The 22,524-nt window shown below is 46.1% G+C and overlaps 1 protein-coding gene and 1 long non-coding RNA gene across 2 annotated transcripts; one reads left to right on the top strand and one right to left on the bottom strand.

Moving 5' to 3' along the window:
• Positions 1 to 1,014: 1,014 nt before the first annotated feature.
• On the bottom strand, positions 1,015 to 9,924 carry LOC132665420 (uncharacterized). The gene is made up of 3 exons (XR_009604138.3): positions 9,465 to 9,924; positions 7,962 to 8,054; positions 1,015 to 1,630 (listed from the first exon to the last, which is right to left on the bottom strand). It is a non-coding gene; the product is annotated as an uncharacterized LOC132665420 (long non-coding RNA).
• On the top strand, positions 9,899 to 21,731 carry RFC5 (replication factor C subunit 5). Its single transcript, XM_060612414.3, has 11 exons — positions 9,899 to 10,092; positions 11,637 to 11,701; positions 11,971 to 12,107; positions 13,273 to 13,352; positions 14,455 to 14,528; positions 16,336 to 16,495; positions 17,234 to 17,315; positions 17,711 to 17,840; positions 18,615 to 18,692; positions 19,730 to 19,784; positions 20,843 to 21,731. Exons 1-11 carry the CDS (start codon positions 10,028 to 10,030, stop codon positions 20,937 to 20,939), a joined length of 1,023 nt encoding a protein of 340 aa, XP_060468397.1. The 5' UTR covers positions 9,899 to 10,027; the 3' UTR covers positions 20,940 to 21,731.
• The last annotated feature ends 793 nt before the right edge of the window (positions 21,732 to 22,524 follow it).

Consider the following 22,524-nt stretch of genomic DNA (forward strand, 5'->3'; position numbering starts at 1 on the left):
CTGGTTTTCTAAAAACTCACTTTGTTCTCTTCTTATTTTCTGTATATTTACCACTTTTCTCCTATTCTCTTCCTACATTTACAACAGTTACATTACAGAACAAAATGCCTTATACTAATAATGTCTTATGTATAAACTAGACTTTTCTTCCCTTTAGTATTTGGCTCCTTTTGCTGGTTCTTTTTCACCTCCTTTCCTAACTATCCTTTTATGTAATTTTCTAGTGAACAGGCACCAAATATAGCTAGTATCTGATCCATATGTCACCTGCTAATTTAAATGTTCTTTTCTTAAAAAAAAAATCTATCCCAATTTTGCAGATAAAAAAAAAATCTCGAGGTCGACAAAACTGCCAGCAATGTTTCCACACACACCATTGTCAAAAGGCTGGCAAATTTGGTAACGTGAGGTGGCCAAGTTTTTAAAAATTCAGTACTAGTATTGCAAGTCATATTTATAATTTGAATAACAATTCTGACTCGCTTAAAGCATGTTCTAGCCCTAGATAAACTGCTTTTGGTCTTAGGTCCAGGTATACATGCACACAAGTATTTCTACTAATATACGTGTGTGTCGGGTGTGCTCTATAGAGATAACATTTGCAGCCTCAGAGTGCTTAGCAGAGGGCCCAGTTTGTAATGCTGTTTTTCATTATTCCCACCTTCCTTGGAATTTCGCATTTACATAACACCAAGTGAAAATGAAGTGAGTATCGAAGTAACTACTCTTGTCATTGCTATGGTCAAGGTTACACATTAGCTAACTTACAAACAAATCCCTCTCGGTGACAGAAATATTAGCAACTGAGATAGTTTATAAACACAGCCACAAAACTTTTTCAAAAGGACTTTTAAAAAATTCCCTTAGTTATGACAGCTTTGGCTAATGAATATTCTACTAGCCTTTTCCTTTCAGCCTCCGAAATGTTTTAAGATTTAGTAAACCCCAATTTTAAGGATTTAGAAAGTTGTCGCTGTGAGGTTATCTACTGGGATGTAACAGACAGACCACATCTAAATGTGATGGCTTAAAATAACAACCATTTTATTTGCTCATGAGTGTGTGGGTCAGGAATTAGAGCTGGGCACGGAGGGACAGTTCTTCCGTGTTCCATGTGGTGTTAGCTGGGGTGGGTTCACGAGGGGCTGAAAGACCCACGATGGCCTCACTCACAGGGCTGGCGCTTTAGCCGAAATGGCTTGAACAACTGGGGACTGCATAGGACAGCTGGGCCTCTTTTCTTGTGGTGTTGGCTGGACTCCCTCATGTCTCCGGGGCCTTCTGGCTGTCAGCTGAGTGCCTGGAGTCCCCTCCCATTGGCTTCTTTCTCCAGCAGGAATCCCTGGACTTCTTGACACAGCAGATGGTATTCCCTCTAGCTGAAGTGTAAACTTCCTGGCCTCAGCTTGGAAGTTCCGGGATAGCATTGCCACCATGTTCTCGTGGTCAAAGCAAGTCAAAGGCCAGCCTTCGAGAAGTGAGGAAATAGACTCCATCTCTTGAGAGGAGGAGCTTCATGCACCCATAGGGATGGGAGGAATGGCCAGCAACCATCTTTGCAGACAATCTACCATGGTCACTTTATTTATGTGTTTATAAATAATTGGCACCCATTCTGTTTATACAGTTGCTACAAATCAAAGGAGAAGTGAATTAACTATAGCTCAATACTAGTATTGGGATAGTTTATAGTACTTGGACTAAAGATGTCAAGGTATTTTTCCAATATAAACATACTTAGGGCACGGTTTGAATGTCAGTGTTATTTTTTCAGCGCTTACAATTTCAGGTGAGAAGGTCTCATTTGGTTAACAGTAAAACTTAAGCTAACGTCACCTAGTCCTCAGAATCTGGGGCGTTACCTTTAGTTCATAACTTCTGCGTGCACCTTCTCCCTGGCGGTCACACAGCAGTACAGGGAGACGTGAATAAAGGATCCTGTTTTCTTGTTCTCATAACACCATATTGCAGGCTTGGACCAACTTGCTAATCCCACTAATTGTTTTTTAAAGAAATAACACGATTTTGATTTTGCAAATTTTATCACACCAAGTTCTCCACAATTGGGTACACCAAGATCTTACCATTGAAACCCTTCCTGGTGTTGAGCAGATGGATAATTTTGAAATATGTACGTATGGAATTAAGTTCCATGACTATCCAAATACGCCAACCATTTCCATGGCATTTGGAATTATGCAATGGAAAATGTTTCCAGTGATGCCCTTTTATGTGTTAATTTTGTGAAATTTATTCTCAATTATAATTTCAAATCACCTGAGAAACAGAAGAAAATTAGACGTTGTATCAAAACCAAGAACTTATTTGAATTTAGCAGTAAGAAAACATTTTAAATTAATTAATTGGCACAAACTGAAGATAACCCATGTTTAACAAGCCAGTTCTGGTTGACATTTGCCAAAATATGACATACTGAGCCTGTTGTTTTTGTCCAACATCCCTTAAATTTAAGAACAAGATTAAAGCAGAGGGCACAAAATCATTTACTCCCATGAGATTCGTGAAAATTTAATTAGATACCCCTTTAAGAAAGAAATTTGCTTTCCTTAAATTTTTTTTAAATCTATACCTTTAAATGGCCTTTAAATGTTATGACTTTTTCAAGACACGACTGTCCAATCCTCATATTAATGAACATGCCAGATATTTTAATTTCCTGCACATCTGCCAAGTATTTTCAGTTTGGAACACGACTGAATTCTAAGGTGGCTCCCTTTAAAAAAAATACACTTTCTCTTAAGTTGGAAGAAGTTTTTAAAATATATTTTGAACCCTATATCTTCGAAACACTTAAAATATCTTCAGGCTTAAAACTTCTCCTCCACGTTGACTTGGGGCAAGCCTGGCTCTTCAATTTTCAGTACTGCTCTCTCGTTTGATTTTTCGGCACTGCATTTATTTGAGGTAAATGCATTTTTCTTATCACATTGCCATTGAACTTGGGCCAAATGCTTTGAAAGAGTGGGTTTAGGGGGATTGGAGGAACAGGACAAAATGTCTATAAATAGCAGTGCTTTGTGTAGCATCTACTGTATAATAAAGTGTTGTGTAACTCTGCCATGCAACGTAAGTAATGATAGTAATTTGCATTTTCTTATTACTATTCATCCTCGAATTGAATCTACGGTCTTTTGCCAATATTAAGGTCTATTTCTCACATCCTTACATCCCCCAGGGTCCCTGCTATGACGAGAGAGGGGAGATAAACAGTCCCCTCATTCTGCACACAGATTGTGCGACAGGTACGCACCAACTGCTTTTGGCCTCTGCGTTTCCACCTCATAGACCCAAAGGCGGTGTGTTCCATGGGTGGACCAGCACCAAACAGAGCCAGCATAATGTAACTACACTGCCAGCCCCTCCTTATTAACTAACGCCTGTTCCTCTTTTTGTAATCATGATGACCCCAGAGATTCTAGCCCAGGGCAATTAGGCGGGTCTCAAACTCGAGAGAATCAGGAAAGACTCCAGAAGAAGAAATATTTTTAAAACTTCACCAGCCTGGAGGGCCTGTTACAAAATAATGTATGTGACAAAATAATGTGACTGAGAAATTAACTGGACTTAACTTTCTACTGTAGACTCATCACTGAAGACTAAGGGTTTTTGTTTTTGGTTTTGTTTTTTTCTTTTCCCCAAGCAGTTAAGCCTCAGAGTCCTGGGGGTTAGGTTTTGGGTTTGCCTGGCTCAGGGGAGCTTGGATGCCTAGGAACTTTGGGACTGGGAGTTGAATTATCAAAATGTGAGGAGGTGGGAGTGTTACTTGAGAGAGCAGAGGTCTGACTCCCTGAATTCCACGCTAGAGATGCAGAACGGTGGCAGTGAGGAGCACAATGGTGGGAGAGAGATACATTATGTGGTATCTGGGGCTTCTCGGCGAAAATCTGCACACCAGCTGCTTGGAGACCTGGTTAAAATGCAACTCTGATTCAGGAGCTCTGGAGTGGGTCCAGAGACCCTGCATTTCTAACAAATTCCCAAAGAGTGTTGCTACTGGTGATCCCGGGACCTCGCTTTGAGTTAGTAGGTGAGGAGGAGAAGGTGGAAGAATTTTGAAGGAGGGGTACAGGGAAGCCTGAACCTCAAATCTGTGGCAAGGAGCATCTATTCCGATAGACTGCAGAAAAAAATAAACACTAGAAAGCCCTCACTCAAATTTCCTGGCCTCTTTCCCCACAACCTCCTAGGCTTTTAGAATGATCCCGGGAAAGTCAAGGAACCCAACAACTCCAACCGAATGCGTTTCCAAACTCCCTTGACTTGAGGCAGAAACAGTGGAGGAACTTGTGCCAGGTTATATTTAATTTAGAAAAAATTCAGAAATGTGAAATTTTTTGAGCCCATGGAGCAAACTCACATGAATCACCCTTTCAATCTCAAAATGAATCAGATTTAGGAATCGATAAATAACCATTCCTTAGTTACTCAATTAACACATGTTAGGGGGTGATGAGTGGTTTTCCTAAACCCTGATGTGGGGCGTTTGGGGGCTTCTGACAAGAGAAACTCATTGAAGGGAACAAGTGCCCCAAAAGATCTGAGGATTCACATTCCTTATCAGTCGATGATTTTGCCGTGGTCACCAAAGAAGATGGCCCTTCCTCTACACACACTCTTCAATAGCCCTTGGGAGATCTTTCCCTCCTTCGAGTCCTTGCTCTTCATTTAAACATGATTTCACCAGTATAAACATGTTCAGAAGAAAGACCCAGTTTGATTTTCTTCTGCCAGCATCTTCCAAAGATAGCCTCGCAGCCCATTCTCTCATAAGAACAAATCTTAAAAATAAACTAAGGCAGTAAGTACTGTGTCCAAAGCCAAGTTTGTTCCAAAGCTGAGAGTAATAAAATCCAGGGCTCCCTTTCCCTAATTCAATTTTAAGAGCAAATGCCTTTCGTTGCTAATTTTGTTTGTAACTTCTGATCCTGCCATCTCTAGGAGCTGCTCTTTTGCAAAGCACTCCCACATCTGGTTCTGATTACGTAAGAAAAGGGTTTTGTTGTTGTTGTTGTTTGTTTTGTCTTTTATTTTTTAAGTACTTATTTATTTTTGAGAGGGAGAGAGAGAGACAGAGACAGAGAGACAGAGCACAAGCAGGGGAGGGGCAGAGAGAGATCGACACAGTATCAGAAGCAGGCTCCAGGCTCCAGGCTCCCAGCTGGCAGCACAGAGCCCCGCCAGGGGCTCGAACGAACGCACCAACCTCAAGATCATGACCTGAGCCGAAGTCGGACACTCAACCGACTGAGCCACCCAGGTGTCCCTACCTAAGAAAAGTTTGTGGCTATGCTCATCAATGTCATAATTCACAGAGAGATACCAGTATGATTTACCCTTAATCCTCCCAGAATGGCTACAATCTAGGCATAGCGTAAGGAGTGACTGCATCTTTTGCCTGATCATCTGTCCACAGGAAATAAAAAGTCATAAAGTAATCCAACATTTTTGCTTGACCAGGTGTCTTTTTTTTTTTTTTTTTAATTAGTTGCCTGGGCGCCTGGGTGGCTCAGTCGGTTAAGCCGTTAAGCGTCCGACTTCGGCTCAGGTCATGATCTCCCCATTTGTGAGTGGGAGCCCCGCTTCCCGCTCTGTGCTGACAGCTCAGAGCCTGGAGCCTGCTTCCGATTCTGTGTGTCCCTCTCTTTCTGCCCCTCCCATGCCCATGCTCTCTCTCTCTTGTCTCTCAATAATAAATAAACGTTAAAAAAAAAAAAAGAAATTTAATTAGTTGCCCATGTTTACAGTAATTTCACATAAACATCTAAATTTCTGATTTCCTTTAAAAAATCAGAAGTGCTGGCGACATTGGAGGCCGTCCCTCGTGGCCAAATACTGGCAGAGTGGACGTTTGTGTGGACGTTTATGATCTTTTGGCCACCGGTATCTGCACCCTTGCCCTATATTCAAGGATGTCCTCAGTTTACAAGTCCTGGTGGGAGGCGGGGTCATTTCCCGACATTCAAGCTACATACCGGGGATTCACTAGCATGTGACCTGGGCCTGGACAATTACGCATGTCTCCCCCAGGCTTTTAATGGGGCGCTAGCTTTAGTTAGCATCCAGTGCAGGAGACAATTGGTGAATTCTCCCTGACAGCAGAAATGGTGAAAGCGACATCCAGTTTCTAGCGGCAGCGTGGGTAGTAGCCTCCGAAGGTCCGCAGGAGCTGCACTTTCCTTACTGGCTTGGTTCCGTGGCCTACTTTTGACCTTGGTTGCAGTTCCTTGGCCCGTCTTTGCCCCATTTGCGAAGTCGGGGTCTCCAGTCTTGTGACTGATGGTGAGCCATCCAGTACTTCCTTACTACAGTCCTTTCCTGCTTAAATCTTTCATCTACAAACTCCGCCACCCTAGACGCAGGCCGTAGTTAACTCCCAGGCTGCTTAGAGACATGTGAGTTTGTAATTTTGGTCTTTATCTCTTTCTCTTTAAAGCTAAAGATCACCCAGGGCAAGGATCCACAGAGTTCAAACGGGGAAAATTTTCCCACAGGGACCTCTTCCCACCCCCACCCCCTGCCACCTTGCCATTTTCCCTTACATCTCATTGGGCAGAACTGGGTCACATGCTCACCTTTACGCCAATCAGGGGACGAAGATTGCTGTGATTGGTTTAGGAGAGGCCCTAGTTCAACTTTGGCTGTTAGAACCAGCTCGGAGGCTTTTTAAAATGCCAATCCCTGGTCCCACCCCACACCGAGGCCAAATTTAATGGGTCTGGCTGGACTTCAGGTACTGGAATTTTGTAAAATCTTCAGATGCTTTTAATGCCATCCTTGTCTCTAGTCCAGCCCCCTACCCCTGCCCATTTTACAAATGCCAAGACTGAGGTCCAAAGGCATTAAGTAACTTGCCCAAAGTTACTATACCTTCAATTAATAACAAAAACAAACACAAACACACTCACAACATTAAATGGACACCTTTGTTCTTCCAGCGTACGCACGTGAGTGGCATTCTCTTTCTTAGAAAGTGAAGTGATCAGATGTTCAGGAACTGAAAAGCAGTAGAGGGTAGGGCAGTGGTTCTCAAACTTGAGTGCATCAGAATTCCCTGGAGGGCCTGTTACAACACAGATGGCTGGGCCCACCCCCAGAGTTGCACATTCAGTGGGTTTGGGTGGGGAGAAGAATAATTACCATTTCTAACAAGTTCCCAGGGGATGCTGCTGCTGGTCCCAGGACCATACAAGCTTAGCAGCTAAGAGTTCGGGCTATAGAATCCCACTGTCCTGGCAAGATCCAGTTGTGCCCCTTATACCGAGCCACAAAACCTACTAAACTATTGGGCAAGTGACTCAACACGTCTATGAAATGGGGCCAACGGTAGATGCTTTGGCTTATCACAACAACTGAGTGGGTATGATAAATGTAAAGCACTTAGAACACTGTCTGGCCCATAGTAACTGTCTAATGAATAGTAGCTATTATCATTCATTCATTCATTCATTCATGGAACAATGATTAATTGAGTGCTTCCTTTGAGCCATGCACAATTCTAGGCACCAGGAATACAGTGCTGAATAAATCAAAGCGTTGCCTCCCAATGAGCTTACGATCCACCGGGGAGGCACACAATACTTGACCTCATAACTATATAATATTACTCAGAAGAACTCTGCATTCCAAGCAAACTGAACAACAGTGCACACAGCGTTTTATGAGAACTCGGTCCAGTCTCATTCATGTCTTCCAGCTCAAGGAGATGGTAGCATCATGTTTCTAATGCAAAGGCCCCTTAGCACAATGGCTATCTATGTGTAATTTATATCTATATTTATGTAGATTTAAAAAACATATATATGACATCATATGTACTATTTATATATCATCTATTACATCAGTAACATTTATTTAGAGTCAATATTATATATTTTTATGTTTTTATGTTCCGTATTTTTATATTCATATTTATATTTTATATACTACAGGGATAGGCTTACGTGATTCTGGAGGCCAAGAAGTCCCACGATCTGCTGTCTTCCAGCTGAAAACCCAGGAAAGCTGGTGGTAGAATTCAGTCTGAATCCAAAGGCCTGAGAATCAAGAGCGCCGATGTCTGAGGGCTAGAGAAGATGGATGTCCCAGCTCAAAAGAGAGCACATTCACCCTTCCTCTGCCTTTTTGTTCCATTCAGGGCCCCAGTGGATTGCGGGATACCCACCCGCACTGGTGAGGTGATCTTCTTTACTCAGTCCACCCGTTCAAATGCCAATGTCTTTCAGAAATGCCCTCAGAGACACCAAAATAATATTTTACCACCTTTCTGGGCGTCCAGACTCCAGTCACGTAACCCATAAAATGAACCCTCATGGGCATACTCAGACCAGCCAATTCTTGAGGACGTTTGGCTTGAGAGGAAGCTTTTGAAGCAAGAACAGGGTGGGTGGAGAGTGTGCTAGAAGGGAAGGAGAGAGTAAGGTGGCAATGTACTGGATGCTTTACATGTGTTCCTTAATCCTCACAGACACCTTTGGAGTAGAGATTATTGGACAAGGAGAGAAGCAAGCTGGCCAAAGCTCAGTGGCGGAGTGAACACGAAGGAACTGAACAAAGTTAAGAGTTGGCTGGGGACAAAGCAGAGAATATGGGCACTGTCATATCACACACAAGCCACATCTGACCAGATTCAGATGAATCCCCAGGCAAGCGCTAGAGTAAAGCATAACTGCCATCATGTATTTGCCCCAGTGTCCCTCTACTGTGTTCCTAGAGCAGGTGTCAGTGATGTAATAAGGTGGAAGGAGCGGCTACTTCTGAATCAGAACACTTCTGGGGCCCCTGGGTGGCTCAGTCGGTTGGGCGTCCCGCTTCCGCTCAGGTCATGTTCTCACGGTTCGCGGTTCGAGCCCCTGGTGGGCTCTGGGCTGACAGCTCAGAGCCTGGAGGCTGCTTCTGATTCTGTGTCTCCCTCTTTCTGGCCCTCCCCCGCTCACGTCTCACTCTCTCTCTCAAGAATAAACAATAAAAATAAATAAATTAAAAAAAAAAAAAAAAGAACACTTCTGACTCCAGGCCAGCCTCATCTTGTCTCCATATTGTCTTTCTCAAACGTTAATAAACAAAACAAACAAACAAACAAAACCACTTATTATGGATGGGAAATACAGATCAGCAGGAGAGAAGAAAATAAAAGTGATCTATAATCACCTCATCTCAGAAAAAACAAAAACAAAAAAACACCCCCACCCCCCACCCCCCACCCCCCAACTAAAATTTTAGTACTGATTCTCTGATCTTCAGATCAGGGACCCTGCCCTCTGTGCTTAATAACTAGCCCTTTCCAGGTACACATATTCACCTAGCTGGAAGTTTATTTTTTGTTTTCACTGTGGACTTGTTTCTGGAGCTTGGTTCTCTAGATTTTGTTGGGCGAGGGACATGGATTTGGGCGGTAGATTGGAAATGTATGTGTTTGGAGTCGTTTATCAATTCAAAGTACTCACCTCCCAGCTTTGGGGCCAAAAGGTATTTCAAGCCTTTTTTCCTAGGGCATCTATATTCAAGAACTGGCCCCATCATTTGGGGTTGTTTTTTCCTCCGGATTTTTTTTTTTTTTTTTTTTTTAGCGCTGGCGGCTTTCTGTTCCTTTGAACGGTAGGTGTTTGAACTTTGGTGGTGGCTGGAATTGGCACTGACCGTGAGACTTTAGTTTGTAACGTTGACTGGCGGCTGCAAGGGGTGGCCCTGCCTCTCCAGCTCCCCCACATCCCGGGGTTCGGGAAGCCCAGCCGCACAGGCTAGAGGGCAGCGCGGGTCTAAAAGGGCGGACCCGGAGGGAGGCTGGCAGCCGGCGCCTACCGGTAACGTGGTAACCGGCGCCTTGGCAACGGAGAGGGGGCGGGACTCAGGGAGGAAGTCGGAAGCTGGCGGCTAAATCTCGCGAGAGTTGCTTTTGCGCGCGAACTCTAAGTGCCAGGGTCCCGGGGTCCGCTTGTGGCTAGTGGCTGTGCAGGCCCCCGGGGGACGCGACGACTCCAGCGGACCCGGACACCTTCTTCACCCCGCCATGGAGACCTCAGCGAAGAAGGAGCAGCAGCAGCCCGCGGAGGCCAAGATCAGAAACCTGCCCTGGTAGGAGGAGGCCCGGCTGCCGCGGGGAAGGGGATCGGTGGCCTGGGTGGTCAAGTGGAGCGGCCGCAGCCCGACTTCGCTCCACCGCCCCCGACCTGCAGCCGAACGGAGCCCCAGAAGTTCGCCTTGGCACCCGCAACTCCCCAGTCCCCTCCGTTCTTTTAGGACTTTTGTCATGTCTTCCGCTGCCCTAATCCCACCGCCCCCATCCCTTTTACGCGGTGGGTGACAGCGTAGCGGTTCGGTCCCTTCCGACTTTGCATCGGCTTCCGTGCCAAAATGCCCTCTACTCTTGCGTAATCTTCAATGCAGTTATTGTTCAAATTCTAAACTGAAATAATGGTGATGATAACGCTCCCTAGGTAAGTGGTATTTAAATGGCTTCCTGTTAGATCACCAAGGACCCTGTTAGATGTTTGATCTTTACAAGGACCCTAGGAGGTATGTGCTGTTATTATTCCAGTTGTAATACTGCAAGGTTAAATGACTTGCCTAAGGTCCAGAGCTTGAAAATAGGTTTGGATTTGAACCCAGGTGAATTCAGAGCTTGCACTCCAAACCGTCTTACTTTCACAGCTGCATCTGAATGATGGTTTAGAAACTGATAGGATTTGGCTCGATTTCGCAAAGCTCCAAGTTGGTCTTGTCTAGTAAGGAGTTCAGTTTGTTTCTATCGTGGAAAAAACACACAACATACAGTTTACACTCGTGAACATTTTAAAGTGCATAGTTCAGTGACACTAAGTACACTGAGGATGTCGTGCTACCATCTCACTGCCTGGTTCCAAAACTTTTCGTCACCCCAATGGAAACTCCATACCCATTGGCAGTGACTCCCCCATTACCACCCCATCCCCTTGCACCCCTGGCAGCCACTGATCCACTTTCTCTCTCTGAATTTGCTTATTGCGGGTATTCATATAAGTAGAATCAATCTGTGGCCTTTTGTGACTGGCTGCTTTCACTTAGCACCATGTTTTCAAGGTTCATCCATGTTGTCGCAGGTATCAGTGCATCAGTCGTTTTTATGGCTGAATAGCCTTCCCTTGTATGGAGAGACCACCATTTATCTATCCATTCATCTTTGATGTGTATTTGGGAACGAGTTCAGTTTTTAATTTACTTTGAAATGATAGGTGCCCAGCCAGGTTGAGATTATTTATAGACAGACAGCTGGAGAGGGGAAATCAGAGCAGGGTTTATCAACCTCAGCACTATTGGTATTTTGGGCTAGATATTTGGTGGGTGTGCGCATGGTGACTATCCTGTGCATCGTAGGATGTTTAGTGACATCCCTGGGGCCTGTCCATTGGAGGCCCGTAGCACCCTCTACCCAGTTGTGACAACTGAAAATGTCTCCAGATATCACCGAGTGTTTCCTGGAGGACAAAATTGCCCCTGGTTGAGAACCAGGGGTCTGTATTCAAACTTAAAGGGTTTTGCTTCTCTTCCTCTTTTTGTTAGGATATGAAAGGATTCTTTTGCACGTAACAGCATGTCCTTACATTTGTATATGTTATAATCCATGCTAAATTGTATTTCAGGGTTGAAAAATACCGGCCACAGACACTGAATGATCTGATTTCTCATCAGGACATTTTGAGTACCAGTAAGCATCCATGTGTCATTTGCTGTTAGTCTGGTTGGAGGACCCGTATGAATTTCTTGGTGATGTCTCTGCTGAGTCATAACCTTGAAAGATCTGATTGAGCTTTATGGAATGTTGCTCTAAGAGCTGAGTCCTTCCCATTTTTCATTCCTGCATCTGCCTCTGAGTTGGATGTGAGGTTGATGTGCATTCAGCCCAACTCAAGGGCCCACGGCGAATGAGGCAACTCCCGGAAACTGATGGGGTCTCTCTTTCCTCCCAATCCTCAGTTCAGAAATTTATTAGCGAAGACCGACTGCCGCACCTGCTTCTCTATGGTCCTCCAGGGACAGGAAAGACCTCTACTATCCTAGCTTGTGCTAAACAGCTATACAAAGATAAGGAATTTGGCTCCATGGTCTTGGAGGTAAATAGGATTATTCTTAGTCTACAAAGGAGAGTCTCTTAGTTCTCTTAGATTTGTTGTTGTTTGTTTGTTTTTCTCTTAGATTTGTTTTACTTTACAAGTAAGTTGCTTTGCTGGACATAAAATATTTCGAGTCACTTTTCCTGGAATTGATGTTTCGCTCTGGATTGGCATTAGATAGGGGCAGCTGTAGGGCTAGATAAATATCTCTGCCGTTGCCAACTTCTACTCAAACACTCAGTGGTCACTCGGGGAGTGGTCGCTCAGTAGCTTGCTGTCCAGATTTGTTCTTCATGTTGTTCCACCCCGTTCTTGCCCTGGAAGGCCAAGCTATATTGACTGCAGGCTGCCTGGTCCTCGGGCTCCTGGTTAGGTTTGGCTAATAGGGGTCCTGGCTGGAGTCAGAGGAGAACGATGCCTGGTTCTGCCCTGGGGGCCACCACAGGCTGACAGCATCCTGAACCACAGAGCAAGTCGCACTGCCTTCTCCAGATGCCGACACCACCCCCCAACTCATTTCTGAGGACCTGGGGCTGGTAACGGGCCCCGATAGTCCCAGAGAGATTGCGTAGCCCTCGTGGTTTCCCCACACCCCACCAATACCTTTTAAAATCTCTCTTCACGGAATTCTCTTCAAACCACTGAGTTTTGAGTCTGCCATCTGCTGCTGAGATTTGACTGATAGACTTAGATCACAGAATTCTAAATATTGTCTATTCCAAAAAAAACAATGTTTAACTTTTTTTGTTGTCAGAGATCTTAGAACCTTGCTGCCACCAGTGTTCTTAATTCCATGCATTAAAGACTTGGTAACTTCGGGGTTGCTCTGGATTGCGGTAGCTAAAACTGAACACGATTCTGCTCATGCCAGAGGTGTTCACTGTGACCAGGCCAATTAGTTATTCCTCCAGAGTATGTCGGTGATTGTCCTCAAAAGGGGGAGGAAACACAGTTGTTGGCCTTTCAGAATGTAATGTACCAATCTAGTGAGTTGTGAGTTTTAAATACAATTGTGATCTTGGTTTTTTAATAGTGTTTATCTCTTAGCAGTTGTTAGACCTAGAGACCTAGCTTGCCGAGCTGGACTGATGAAAAGATAAATTAATTCCCAGAGAATTCACCAACATGTGTCTAATTTATTTCGGCTTCTCTTTTCCACATTCAGCTGAATGCTTCAGACGACCGAGGAATAGATATCGTTCGGGGACCAATCCTGAGCTTTGCCAGCACAAGGACAATATTTAAGTAAGAATTATTTGTATAATTTCTCTCCCTAGAGGTTTTGATCAGTGAGATGACAGAGCTTAATGTTTTAAATCCTCCCCCTTTGCCAGTCTATAAAGGTAAACAATGCCTTTGTCAAAAGTAGCCATTAAAAAGAGATAAAGTACAAGGATGGTGGTAAGATATAATGCAAATGTGAAAATAAAACATCATCTCAGAACTTGCTATATTAGCAAGTTCCTTGGGGAAGCGTTAACTTTGTTTTAGTAGTTAACTGAAGACCGATTACATCCTAGGACCAGGTGAGCTAGTTCGAATTTATTATTATTTTTTTATTTAATTTATTTCTTTTTGAGAGAGAGAGGACAAGCAGGGGAGGGTCAGAGAGAGGGGGGGAGACACAGAATCCGAAGCAGGCTCCAGGCTCTGAGCTGTCAGCACAGAGCCCGACGTGGGGCTTGAACTCACGAACCGTGAGATCATGACCTGAGCCAAAGTCAGCTGCTTACCCGACTAAGCCACCCAGGTGCCCCTAAGCTAGTTTGAATTTAAACAAAAATAAATTGTGATCAGGATGGATAAAAAGGGAAAGGTGAAGGCAGGCAGGAGTGGAGGTGGTGGAAAAAAGCAAGGCCAGAGCAACAGGACACGGAGTGGAGACAAAGGTGAAGGTGCCAGAGGCAGCAGCGTGACAAAAAATGCAAAAGTCAGACCTCAGTTCCCTTTAAGAGTTGAAAGAGTGATGGGCATGTCCTCTGCACAGCCACACTTGTTTGCTTCACTCAGAGGTCAAGGAGGAGTGGACTCTCTGAGGCCCGGCCTGATGGCACAAATGTGAACATGTAGGTGTCGGCCTGGAGATTGAAGGGAGATTAAAGACATCTTCGGGGGCGCCTGGGTGGTTCTGTTGGTTGAGCGTCTGATTCTTGATTTTTGCTCAGATCATGATCCCAGAGTCGTGGGGTCGAGCCCCGTGTCGGGCTCAGTGCCGAGTGTGGAGCCTGCCTGGGATTCTCTCTCTCCCTCCACCCCCTCCTCCACTTGCACAGGTGCACACGGTCTCTGTCTCTCTAAAATAAAAAAATAATAATAAATCTTCATATGGTACCATTTGTTTTCCTAGGAAAGGCTTCAAACTAGTGATCTTGGATGAAGCTGACGCCATGACTCAAGACGCCCAGAACGCCTTGAGGAGAGGTAGGAAGACCTGTCAGGTATAGTGTGTTGGCTCATGAGTGCATTAGAAGGAGAATTAGGCACTTTGGACATGAGATAATGACATGGGCTGTTGACAATTTTTGTTCATCTTCTGGCCCAGAGAAATCGGTTTCCCTTTCTCTGTGTAATCCCACCCGACGGTCTAGAACAAAAATCTCCCTGTATTGGGGGTTTCCCCTTGCAGCAGCTTAAAGGGAGAAGCCCTGTTGGGACTTTCAAGTCCTACCAGACACAGGTGTTGCATCCTCCTTTTCCACTGGGTTCATTTTGGGGCTGAGAATTTGCATTCTTCGATGAGGAGAGGGGGTACGGAAAGTCTTGTATTCCTCAGCTGCTAGGTAGACCTTTCTGCTCTCAGTACCCTGAGATACACAGTAGCCAAGAAAATAATACTGGAAATGTTGTCGCACTCAGAAAGCTGACGTGACTTCTCTATTTGCCAAGGGAATGATTTGGCAGGGAAGGAGAGTATCACGCTAGTTGTCTGTCTTAAGGGGCCCGGTGCAGTTGATTTCTCTGAAAGGACATTGGTAATCTCTGGCATTAAGATTCTGAGGTAACGGGGGCACCTGGATGGCTCAGTCTGTTGAGTGTCTGACTTCAGCTCAAGTCATGATCTCCCGGTTCGTGGGTTCGAGCCCCACGTCAGGCTCTGTGTTGACTGTTTGCTCAGAGCCTGGAGGCTGCTTCAGATTCTGTGTCTCCTTCCCTCTCTGCCCTTCCCCTTCTCCCTCTCTGTCTCACTCTGTCTCTCAAAAATAAATAAATGTAAAAAAAAAAAAAAAAAAAAGATTCTGAGGTAACCAACTAGGAGAGAAGAACAATCTTTCGGAGTTCTGGGGGAGAAGGAGTGGATTGCAGCCCATGTTTGGGAGGAGGAGGAGGAGGACAGTTAGAGTATCTTCTGATCTTAAAAGCCTTGGCAGCCTTTCTTCAGCATTTGCTCCGTGGAATGGCTGTCAGTCTGGGCAGATCCCCATGCGAGAGTACTGGGAAACTGCAGAGTGAAACTGGTGTTTCATAAGCCTCTCTGAATTCATCACTCTCTCGAATGCTCTAAGGCTTCGAGACAAAGTGCACCAGACAGTCCACACGGAGGTACCCCCGGCCCCGCCATTAGAAGGTGGGGCATCACCAACCTGCCATAGAATTTTATGCAAAAGGACAGGGGTGCTATGGAGGGGGATGGCAGGGGCAGGAGTGCTGGGGAGGGGGATGGCAGGGGCAGGGTGCTATGGAGGGGGATAGCAGGGACAGGGGTGCTCTGGAGGGGGATGGCAGGGACAGGGGTGCTGGGGAGGGGGATGGCAGGGGCAGGGTGCTATGGAGGAGGATGGCAGGGACGGGGTTGCTACGGAGGGGGATGGCAGGGACAGGGTTGCTATGCAGGGGGATGGCAGGGGCAGGGGTGCTATGGAGGGGGATGGAAGGGGTGCTGGGGAGGGCGATGGCAGGGGCAGGGTGCTATGGAGGGGGATGGCAGGGGCAGGGTGCTATGGAGGGCGATGGTAGGGGTGCTAGAATCAGGGCAAGTCATCAAAAAGGATGCATTTTATAAAATCCTGTAGAGATGACCGGTTCACCAGCTTTTCGGAAGAGAGTGGCCGGTGCCCCTGTCCTGACCACCACAGGGACCGCCTCTCTTGTTACAGTAGCGTCCCCTCCATGCTTGCAATCTGCACCTCTTGTTTCCTGTACCTTTCACGTGACCATGGAAGAGTTCAGGGTTTCCAGGTCTTTTGAAGAATCCGAATGGACACGAGGTTGTTTTCTTTTCCCTTGCCAGTGATTGAGAAATTTACCGAAAATACCCGCTTTTGCCTCATCTGTAACTATCTGTCAAAGATCATCCCCGCCTTGCAGTCCCGCTGTACGAGGTTCCGATTCGGTCCTCTGACTCCTGAACTCATGGTTCCCCGCCTGGAACATGTTGTAGATGTAGAGAAGTAAGTACATCGGAAAGCAGGGAATGTGAGGGCCCTGGGGACTGAGCAGCGTAGGCCGGGTTCTGGGATGGCTGGCCGGTTGACATTTACAGGTGTCATGTGTGTAGACAGCGAAGTAGGGTGCCGGGCACAGAGGAAGCATCGGGCTGTCAGCTGTCGTCATCCTCTCTGGTATCTCCTGGACTTTCTTCGTAAACGGCACTTGGTTCTTCTCCTGATTCCATCCTCCTCCCCCGTGGAAGCTGTCCCGATTTCCTCCTACTCTCCTTTTGTCATTGGAGACTGCATGCTGCCAGGTCCCTTCTGCTAAGATGCCTCTAGCCTTTTTTGACTAGAAGGGAAGGTACCGAGACTTTGCCTTCTGTAGAATCAATCGGTTGCCAAGTAGCCAACCCCAGCTGCTGCCTGTTGAAGGGGGTGCTCTGGCTTCGTGCTCCGGGTCTCGCCGGTGCTCTTTCCTCTCAGAACAGAACTCAAAGCCCGTCGCTCAGCATGGCGATGCCTGGTCCTAAATACGGGTCTTTCTAGACTCTGAGTGGGCTGTGACTGCTAATGCGAAGCCCACATTCCTTAAAACCAGAGTGAATTCTGGGTCCTATAGATCAGGAGAGTTCTGCTCCCTCCGTCCTTCCCTTTCTTTCGTTACTTCAAAGCCTAATCATTCCAGGCCATCTCGTTCCCTTGGTGAACGCTCGCGCTCTCCAGGCCCCTGAGTTCCTCCTGCCTCTCTCCTTTCAGGGTGGACATAAGTGAGGACGGGATGAAAGCACTTGTGACTCTTTCCAGCGGAGATATGCGAAGGGCTCTGAACATTCTGCAGGTATGGTACTACTCCTAGCAAATCTTTAGGCACTGCTTTGGAATAGTTTCTCAAGAAAGACAGAAGCAGCAGCACAGCCAACCTAGAAATTCAGAAATCTACACCTGGTAAGATCTCCGTCTCACAACATACCAAAGATTTCCCCCTAACCTTTGTGTTTTGAAAAATTGCAAGAATAATTTGCTGGAGACAAGGGAAAGCTAGGGAAGGACGCTGCAGCTGTAACACCACAGTGGCATCCTCTCACGAGGCCAGGTCTTCCCAGGGTACACCGTGCGGGGTTCGAGCTGCCCTGCACCCACATAACATTACCGCCTACCTGAACCGCTGCCTCCGGTTTCCTCCTGACCCGCCGTGGTGATGCCCACCATGATTCTTCCCCTCTATCTGCACAGAGCACCAATATGGCCTTTGGGAAGGTGACAGAGGAGACCGTCTACACCTGCACTGGGCACCCACTCAAGTCAGACATCGCCAACATTCTGGACTGGATGTTGAATCAAGACTTCACGACAGCCTACAGAAGTATCCTTTCTCACGTCCTGCCGATGGCACATTAGGTACCTCAGGCCAGAACTTGGCCCAGGAGCCCAGGCTGCAGCCGGTGTCTACACCCTACTGGCAAAAGGCAGTTGGCTGTGTATGTATCTGGTCAGCTTTTAGTGGGAACAACAGGTCTCTGGGTGGAGTGGCTCCCTGCCTTTAAAGCCCTTCCTCCTGAAGGGCTCTGACCTGGGTATGGCTTGAAGCCACTTTCCTCACGGATGAGAGAAGCAGTTAGACTTTGGGGTGGCAGATGTGATCATTTTCAAGTGGCCACTGTTATTCTTATTTTGCGGTGAAATGGAAAGCTAGGGGTAGCCTTCTGGGAGATGCATTTAGCTCTGTTCTCTACGAGACAGAAGGAGGCTCTTGTTGAAGATAAAAACAATTTTTTAGAAGGGGGGAGTGGCATCTGGGTGGCTCAGTCGCTGGAGCGTCTGACTCTTGATTTCGGTTCAGGTCATGACCCCAGGGTCTTGGGATCAAGCCGTGTCAGGTTCTGAGCTGAGCAGGTGGCCTGCTTGGGATTCTCTCTCCGTCTCCTTCTGCCCTTCTCCCTTACACACTCTCGCTCTACAATAAAATAATGATAAGAATTGGGGCCCAACATATGCAGGTTCAAATCGAAAGAAACAGCCGTGTCAGGATTAAAAACCCTACTTCCCAAAGTGACTCTGACCAGAGTCTGCCTTCAAAATTGTGTGCAGCGGGTTTCTCCTGGAATTTGTGCCTTTTGCCGTAACCATTCCTCTCTAGATATTACAGAGTTGAAAACGCTGAAGGGGTTGGCGTTACAGGACATCCTGACAGAGATACACTTGTTTGTGCACAGAGGTAAGTCAGGCTCTTCCTAGCTGAGAAGCTGAGGGGGAGGCGTGTGGCGGGCTTTAAGGGTGGTGGAGGGGGAACACGAGGCTCCACTTTGGAAGCGAAGAAACAGGAATGAAGTATGGACCTGACCCCTCAGTTTTAGTTTTGTCTTGTTGCTATTTGAAACTTTGTTCCCCAACTACTCTCTCAACCTCTAAAACTGCTGGGGAAAGAAACTCTTGAGGGCCAACTTTCATTCCTCCAAGGGTTCGTACTTTATAGCAGCAAATAGTATGCTGTAATTCACCCTGTAATTTCTAAGGGTATCTTCCCCCAAAAGGAGAGGAGGAGGAACATCTGTCTTCAGTGTAAACCAAAGCAGTCTGAAGCGAACCACGTGAAGTTCCACACTTTGTCATAACTTCTGTACAGAGAAGTGGTTCTCCTCCTTGGCAGTGTATAGGAAGCCCCCCAGACCAATTCAGTTGGCCTTTTGGAGGGAACTGGGCATCAGGATTTTCTCAGGCGCTGCAGGCGATCTGCTGTGTGGCCTTTTCGGGCAAACCCTTCCTTCCGCGACAGCCAACTACAGACACTCGTCCTGCCGGTCCGCCATCGTCCTGCCGGGGCCTCTCCAGGCCTCACTGGGCCAACCGGCACGACCGCTGCCCGAGAACATGGTCCACTCAAGCCCAGCTCTGCCCTTTGTGGGAAATGAGTGTGAATAGATGTTTAAAATTCAGTGGATTACATTTGTTTGTAAAACCGGGACAGCAAGTGAGAACTGGGCTTTCCAGTTCCCTTCTAGAGCTGCCCCCTTGATAAAGCAGTGCTGCCGATCTTGTGTCCTTGTGACCACTTTGGAACCTGCTCACAAAATGGGTAAAAACTGAAAACCTGTAGTGTTCACTTCTTCAGAAGTGCGGTCCCTGGTGACCTGAGGCCTCCAGACAAGTTTAGTGTCACCTGATGTTTAAATTCCTAATCATGGTGTGATTTTTTTTTTTTTTAGTAGCAGCGAGTGGCAGACCTCACTCAGTTGATTTTGTTTTTTCCCCCAGTTGACTTTCCATCTTCAGTTCGAGTACATTTATTGACCAAAATGGCAGACATTGAGTGAGTATTTCCCAATATTCTTTTCCTTTTTTTACCCTGTAGTGTTTTTTTTCCCTCCTACTTGCGTGGTTGCAATTTTGTCTACGTCATTCATAAATGGCACAATCTCGTTTGTGGTGAGATCGCTGAAAGAAACATGGGGAAGGGCATGATTTGCGTATCTAAAGAACATACAAATAAACATAAGGACAGGTTCAGCTCAGTTACATATTTGAGATAAAGGCTTCTCCTTAGGCCTCAGAGGCCTGGTCCGCGTTGGTTCTAGAAATGCTGTTATTTGGAAGGCCTGCTTCGGTTCCGACATCCAGGTCACTTGGGGACAAGCGGCTATCCAGCTGTTATTAAAGCATTTTGGCATAGCAAAGCATATTGGGGGGAAAAGTAAACAAACTCAATTTTCCACTTTGCCTGGCTCCATAAACACAGTTATTAGCCCCCAGTGAAGCTGGCAGCTATCATTTAAGTAGACAAAAGCATTGGGTTCAAAACAGAGGCCAACACAGGACCAGCTCTAATTTGCTATCACTGGCTTTCCACATGCGCACTTTAGGTCCCTTAGCCCCACGCTGTGAATGTCGTGATTTTGCCTTCGCTGGCTGGGCGCCTGAAAGGTGGCAAGATAGACTGCCGGTGTCCTGCTTTACCTTTTACTAGAGCACAGAACCACAGTCAGCCATACTTCCCAGTGAATTAAGAGGAAGGGAATCTGAATGGTAATTTCTCTCAATTCATTTTGCGAGTGAAGAAGTAATCCTTAGTCATGTAAATTCTGCATACCCCTGTACAGCTAGAACAAAGTTAAGTTCAGGACGCTGCCGTTGACAACTAACAATTTTTTTATTTAATTTTTCCTCACCAGTTTGGATCGAATTATAAATGAGTGTTCAGGGTAGAGAAGAAAATGTGAGGGGACACATTCAAGATGACTTCACGATAAAGTTTTACTGCCTCCTTTCCTCCTTCAGCAGATGTTCCGTCTTTGATATCCACTGTTCTCTTGTCAAAAGGTAGCCGTCCGTGATATTCTCTATTCTTACCTTTTGTTTGATTTCTTTTAGGTACAGACTTTCTGTTGGCACCAACGAGAAGATTCAGCTGAGTTCCCTCATAGCCGCTTTCCAGGTCACCAGGGACCTGATCGTCACAGAGGCCTAAATGCTGAGGACCATTCGCCACCATTCGCGGGCCCCACAGTGACTGGAGAAGAGGGGACTCTGTCACGGGATGACCTGCTGTGCGGGCTGGGGGATGAAGCCACAGTCACCCCGAGTTTTGGAAAACTGTTCCAGACACGGGTGGGGCAAAGGTTTAAAAAGTACCATGTTTGTGTTTGTTTGGAGCAGGTATATACCAAACAGTTTTAATATACAGCTCTCTTATTGCACTGCCCATTTGTGTTTTACAGGAAAAAAGAGTAAAATGCTTTCTTTTAGCCTTAAGGCTTTTTACCATTCAACTGCTTAGATGGCAGGAAATTGGCCTACCCCATTTTGGTCTAGAACAAAAGGCTTCCAAATCTCATGTGGTACCAGTGTCTTCTATCACTCAAGGTAAACTGAACATCTCCAGAATCAAGTGTGTAAATCTAACTTGTGGCACCATCTCCATATCTACTTTATAAAGGTGTTAATGAAGAAAAAAATAGGTGTTAATGGATTTCTGGCCCATTAACCTGAGGCACAGGGCCTCAGGTTCCCTTACTTGAAAAGTATCTATTTCTCCTCTTAAAGTAGGTTCCTAACCGCGGTGTGGACAGTGAAGAGTCACTTTGTGCCCGTGGGGGTCAGGCCTAGGACTCCCTCCTTAATGCAAGGAGGGCAGGCAAGCGTGGGCCGGACTCGAAGCCGCAAGGACGAGGCCCTGTGCAGTGTGGCAGTTTATTTTAGAGCCAACAGGCTGCATTTATGATAGTGTTCTTCTCAATAAAAATAAAGCAGCTTGCGTGTTGGCTGTGTTACGAGTGACTCCTTCGCCGATTATAAACACGCGGTCATTCAACTTGCATCTGTGTGAAAAGCCTCCCCCGTCTCTGGTATCACAGAATAAGCTCTCCTCGGAGGCTATTCTTTACAAAGGTGTCCAGTTCTTATACTATTCAAAAGGGAGAAGGTGGTTACTTCCATCATTGGCGTTCAACCCGCTCCCCGAGGACACCAAGCAAAGTTTGCAGCTAATGGCAAAGTGGGGCCTCGGGGAAGCCGCCCAGAGCCTCTCAGACTACGCTGTGACATTTCAAGATAACCACAAAATTGAAAATTGGCCCCAGCCATTCCCCGCTGTCCTGCTGTACTCACTTGGTTTGAGAGGTGGTATTTTTTTCTTAGTGGAAAAAATGAAACGGTGAGCCAAAAGCTTTTTAACTTTCCCTTCAATGGAAGCCTCTCATCTTGAAAAGAAATGTTTTTCTTCGGCAACAAAGGTGGTAGAGGGGACTCTCATACTTTTGCAACAAGTTTTATCATGTTACACTGGCCTCCAAAAAGCACCTAGTAAGAAAGCCAAAGGATAAGGTGTTGTGTTTCTTTTAAAATAATTTAAAATATATTAAATTTTCCAAAGGCAGATTTCATTGGAATGAGGTGTCTTGATCAGATAATGACATGCCACTGAAGGAAGGAGAACAGTACTTTCAAGGAGCTATTTCTGTGAAGGGGCGGAGGTGACACCGGCTGAGGAGTCCGATGAGGTGACGCAGCAGAGGCAGACCGCGTACACGAGAATCAGCCGAAGGGGCGGCCAC

The sequence above is a fragment of the Panthera onca genome, chromosome D3, assembly GCF_046562875.1.
Source record: "Panthera onca isolate mPanOnc1 chromosome D3, mPanOnc1 haplotype 2, whole genome shotgun sequence".
In the NCBI taxonomy this organism is placed as follows: domain Eukaryota; kingdom Metazoa; phylum Chordata; class Mammalia; order Carnivora; family Felidae; genus Panthera; species Panthera onca.

Coding starts and splice junctions, on each gene's coding strand:
- RFC5 (XM_060612414.3), top strand. CDS start 10,028: ATGGAGACCTCAGCGAAGAAGGAGCAGCAGCAGCCCGCGGAGGCCAAG. Junction 10,093..11,636: donor AAGATCAGAAACCTGCCCTG/GTAGGAGGAGGC, acceptor ATTGTATTTCAG/GGTTGAAAAATACCGGCCAC. Junction 16,496..17,233: donor CATGTTGTAGATGTAGAGAA/GTAAGTACATCG, acceptor CTCTCCTTTCAG/GGTGGACATAAGTGAGGACG.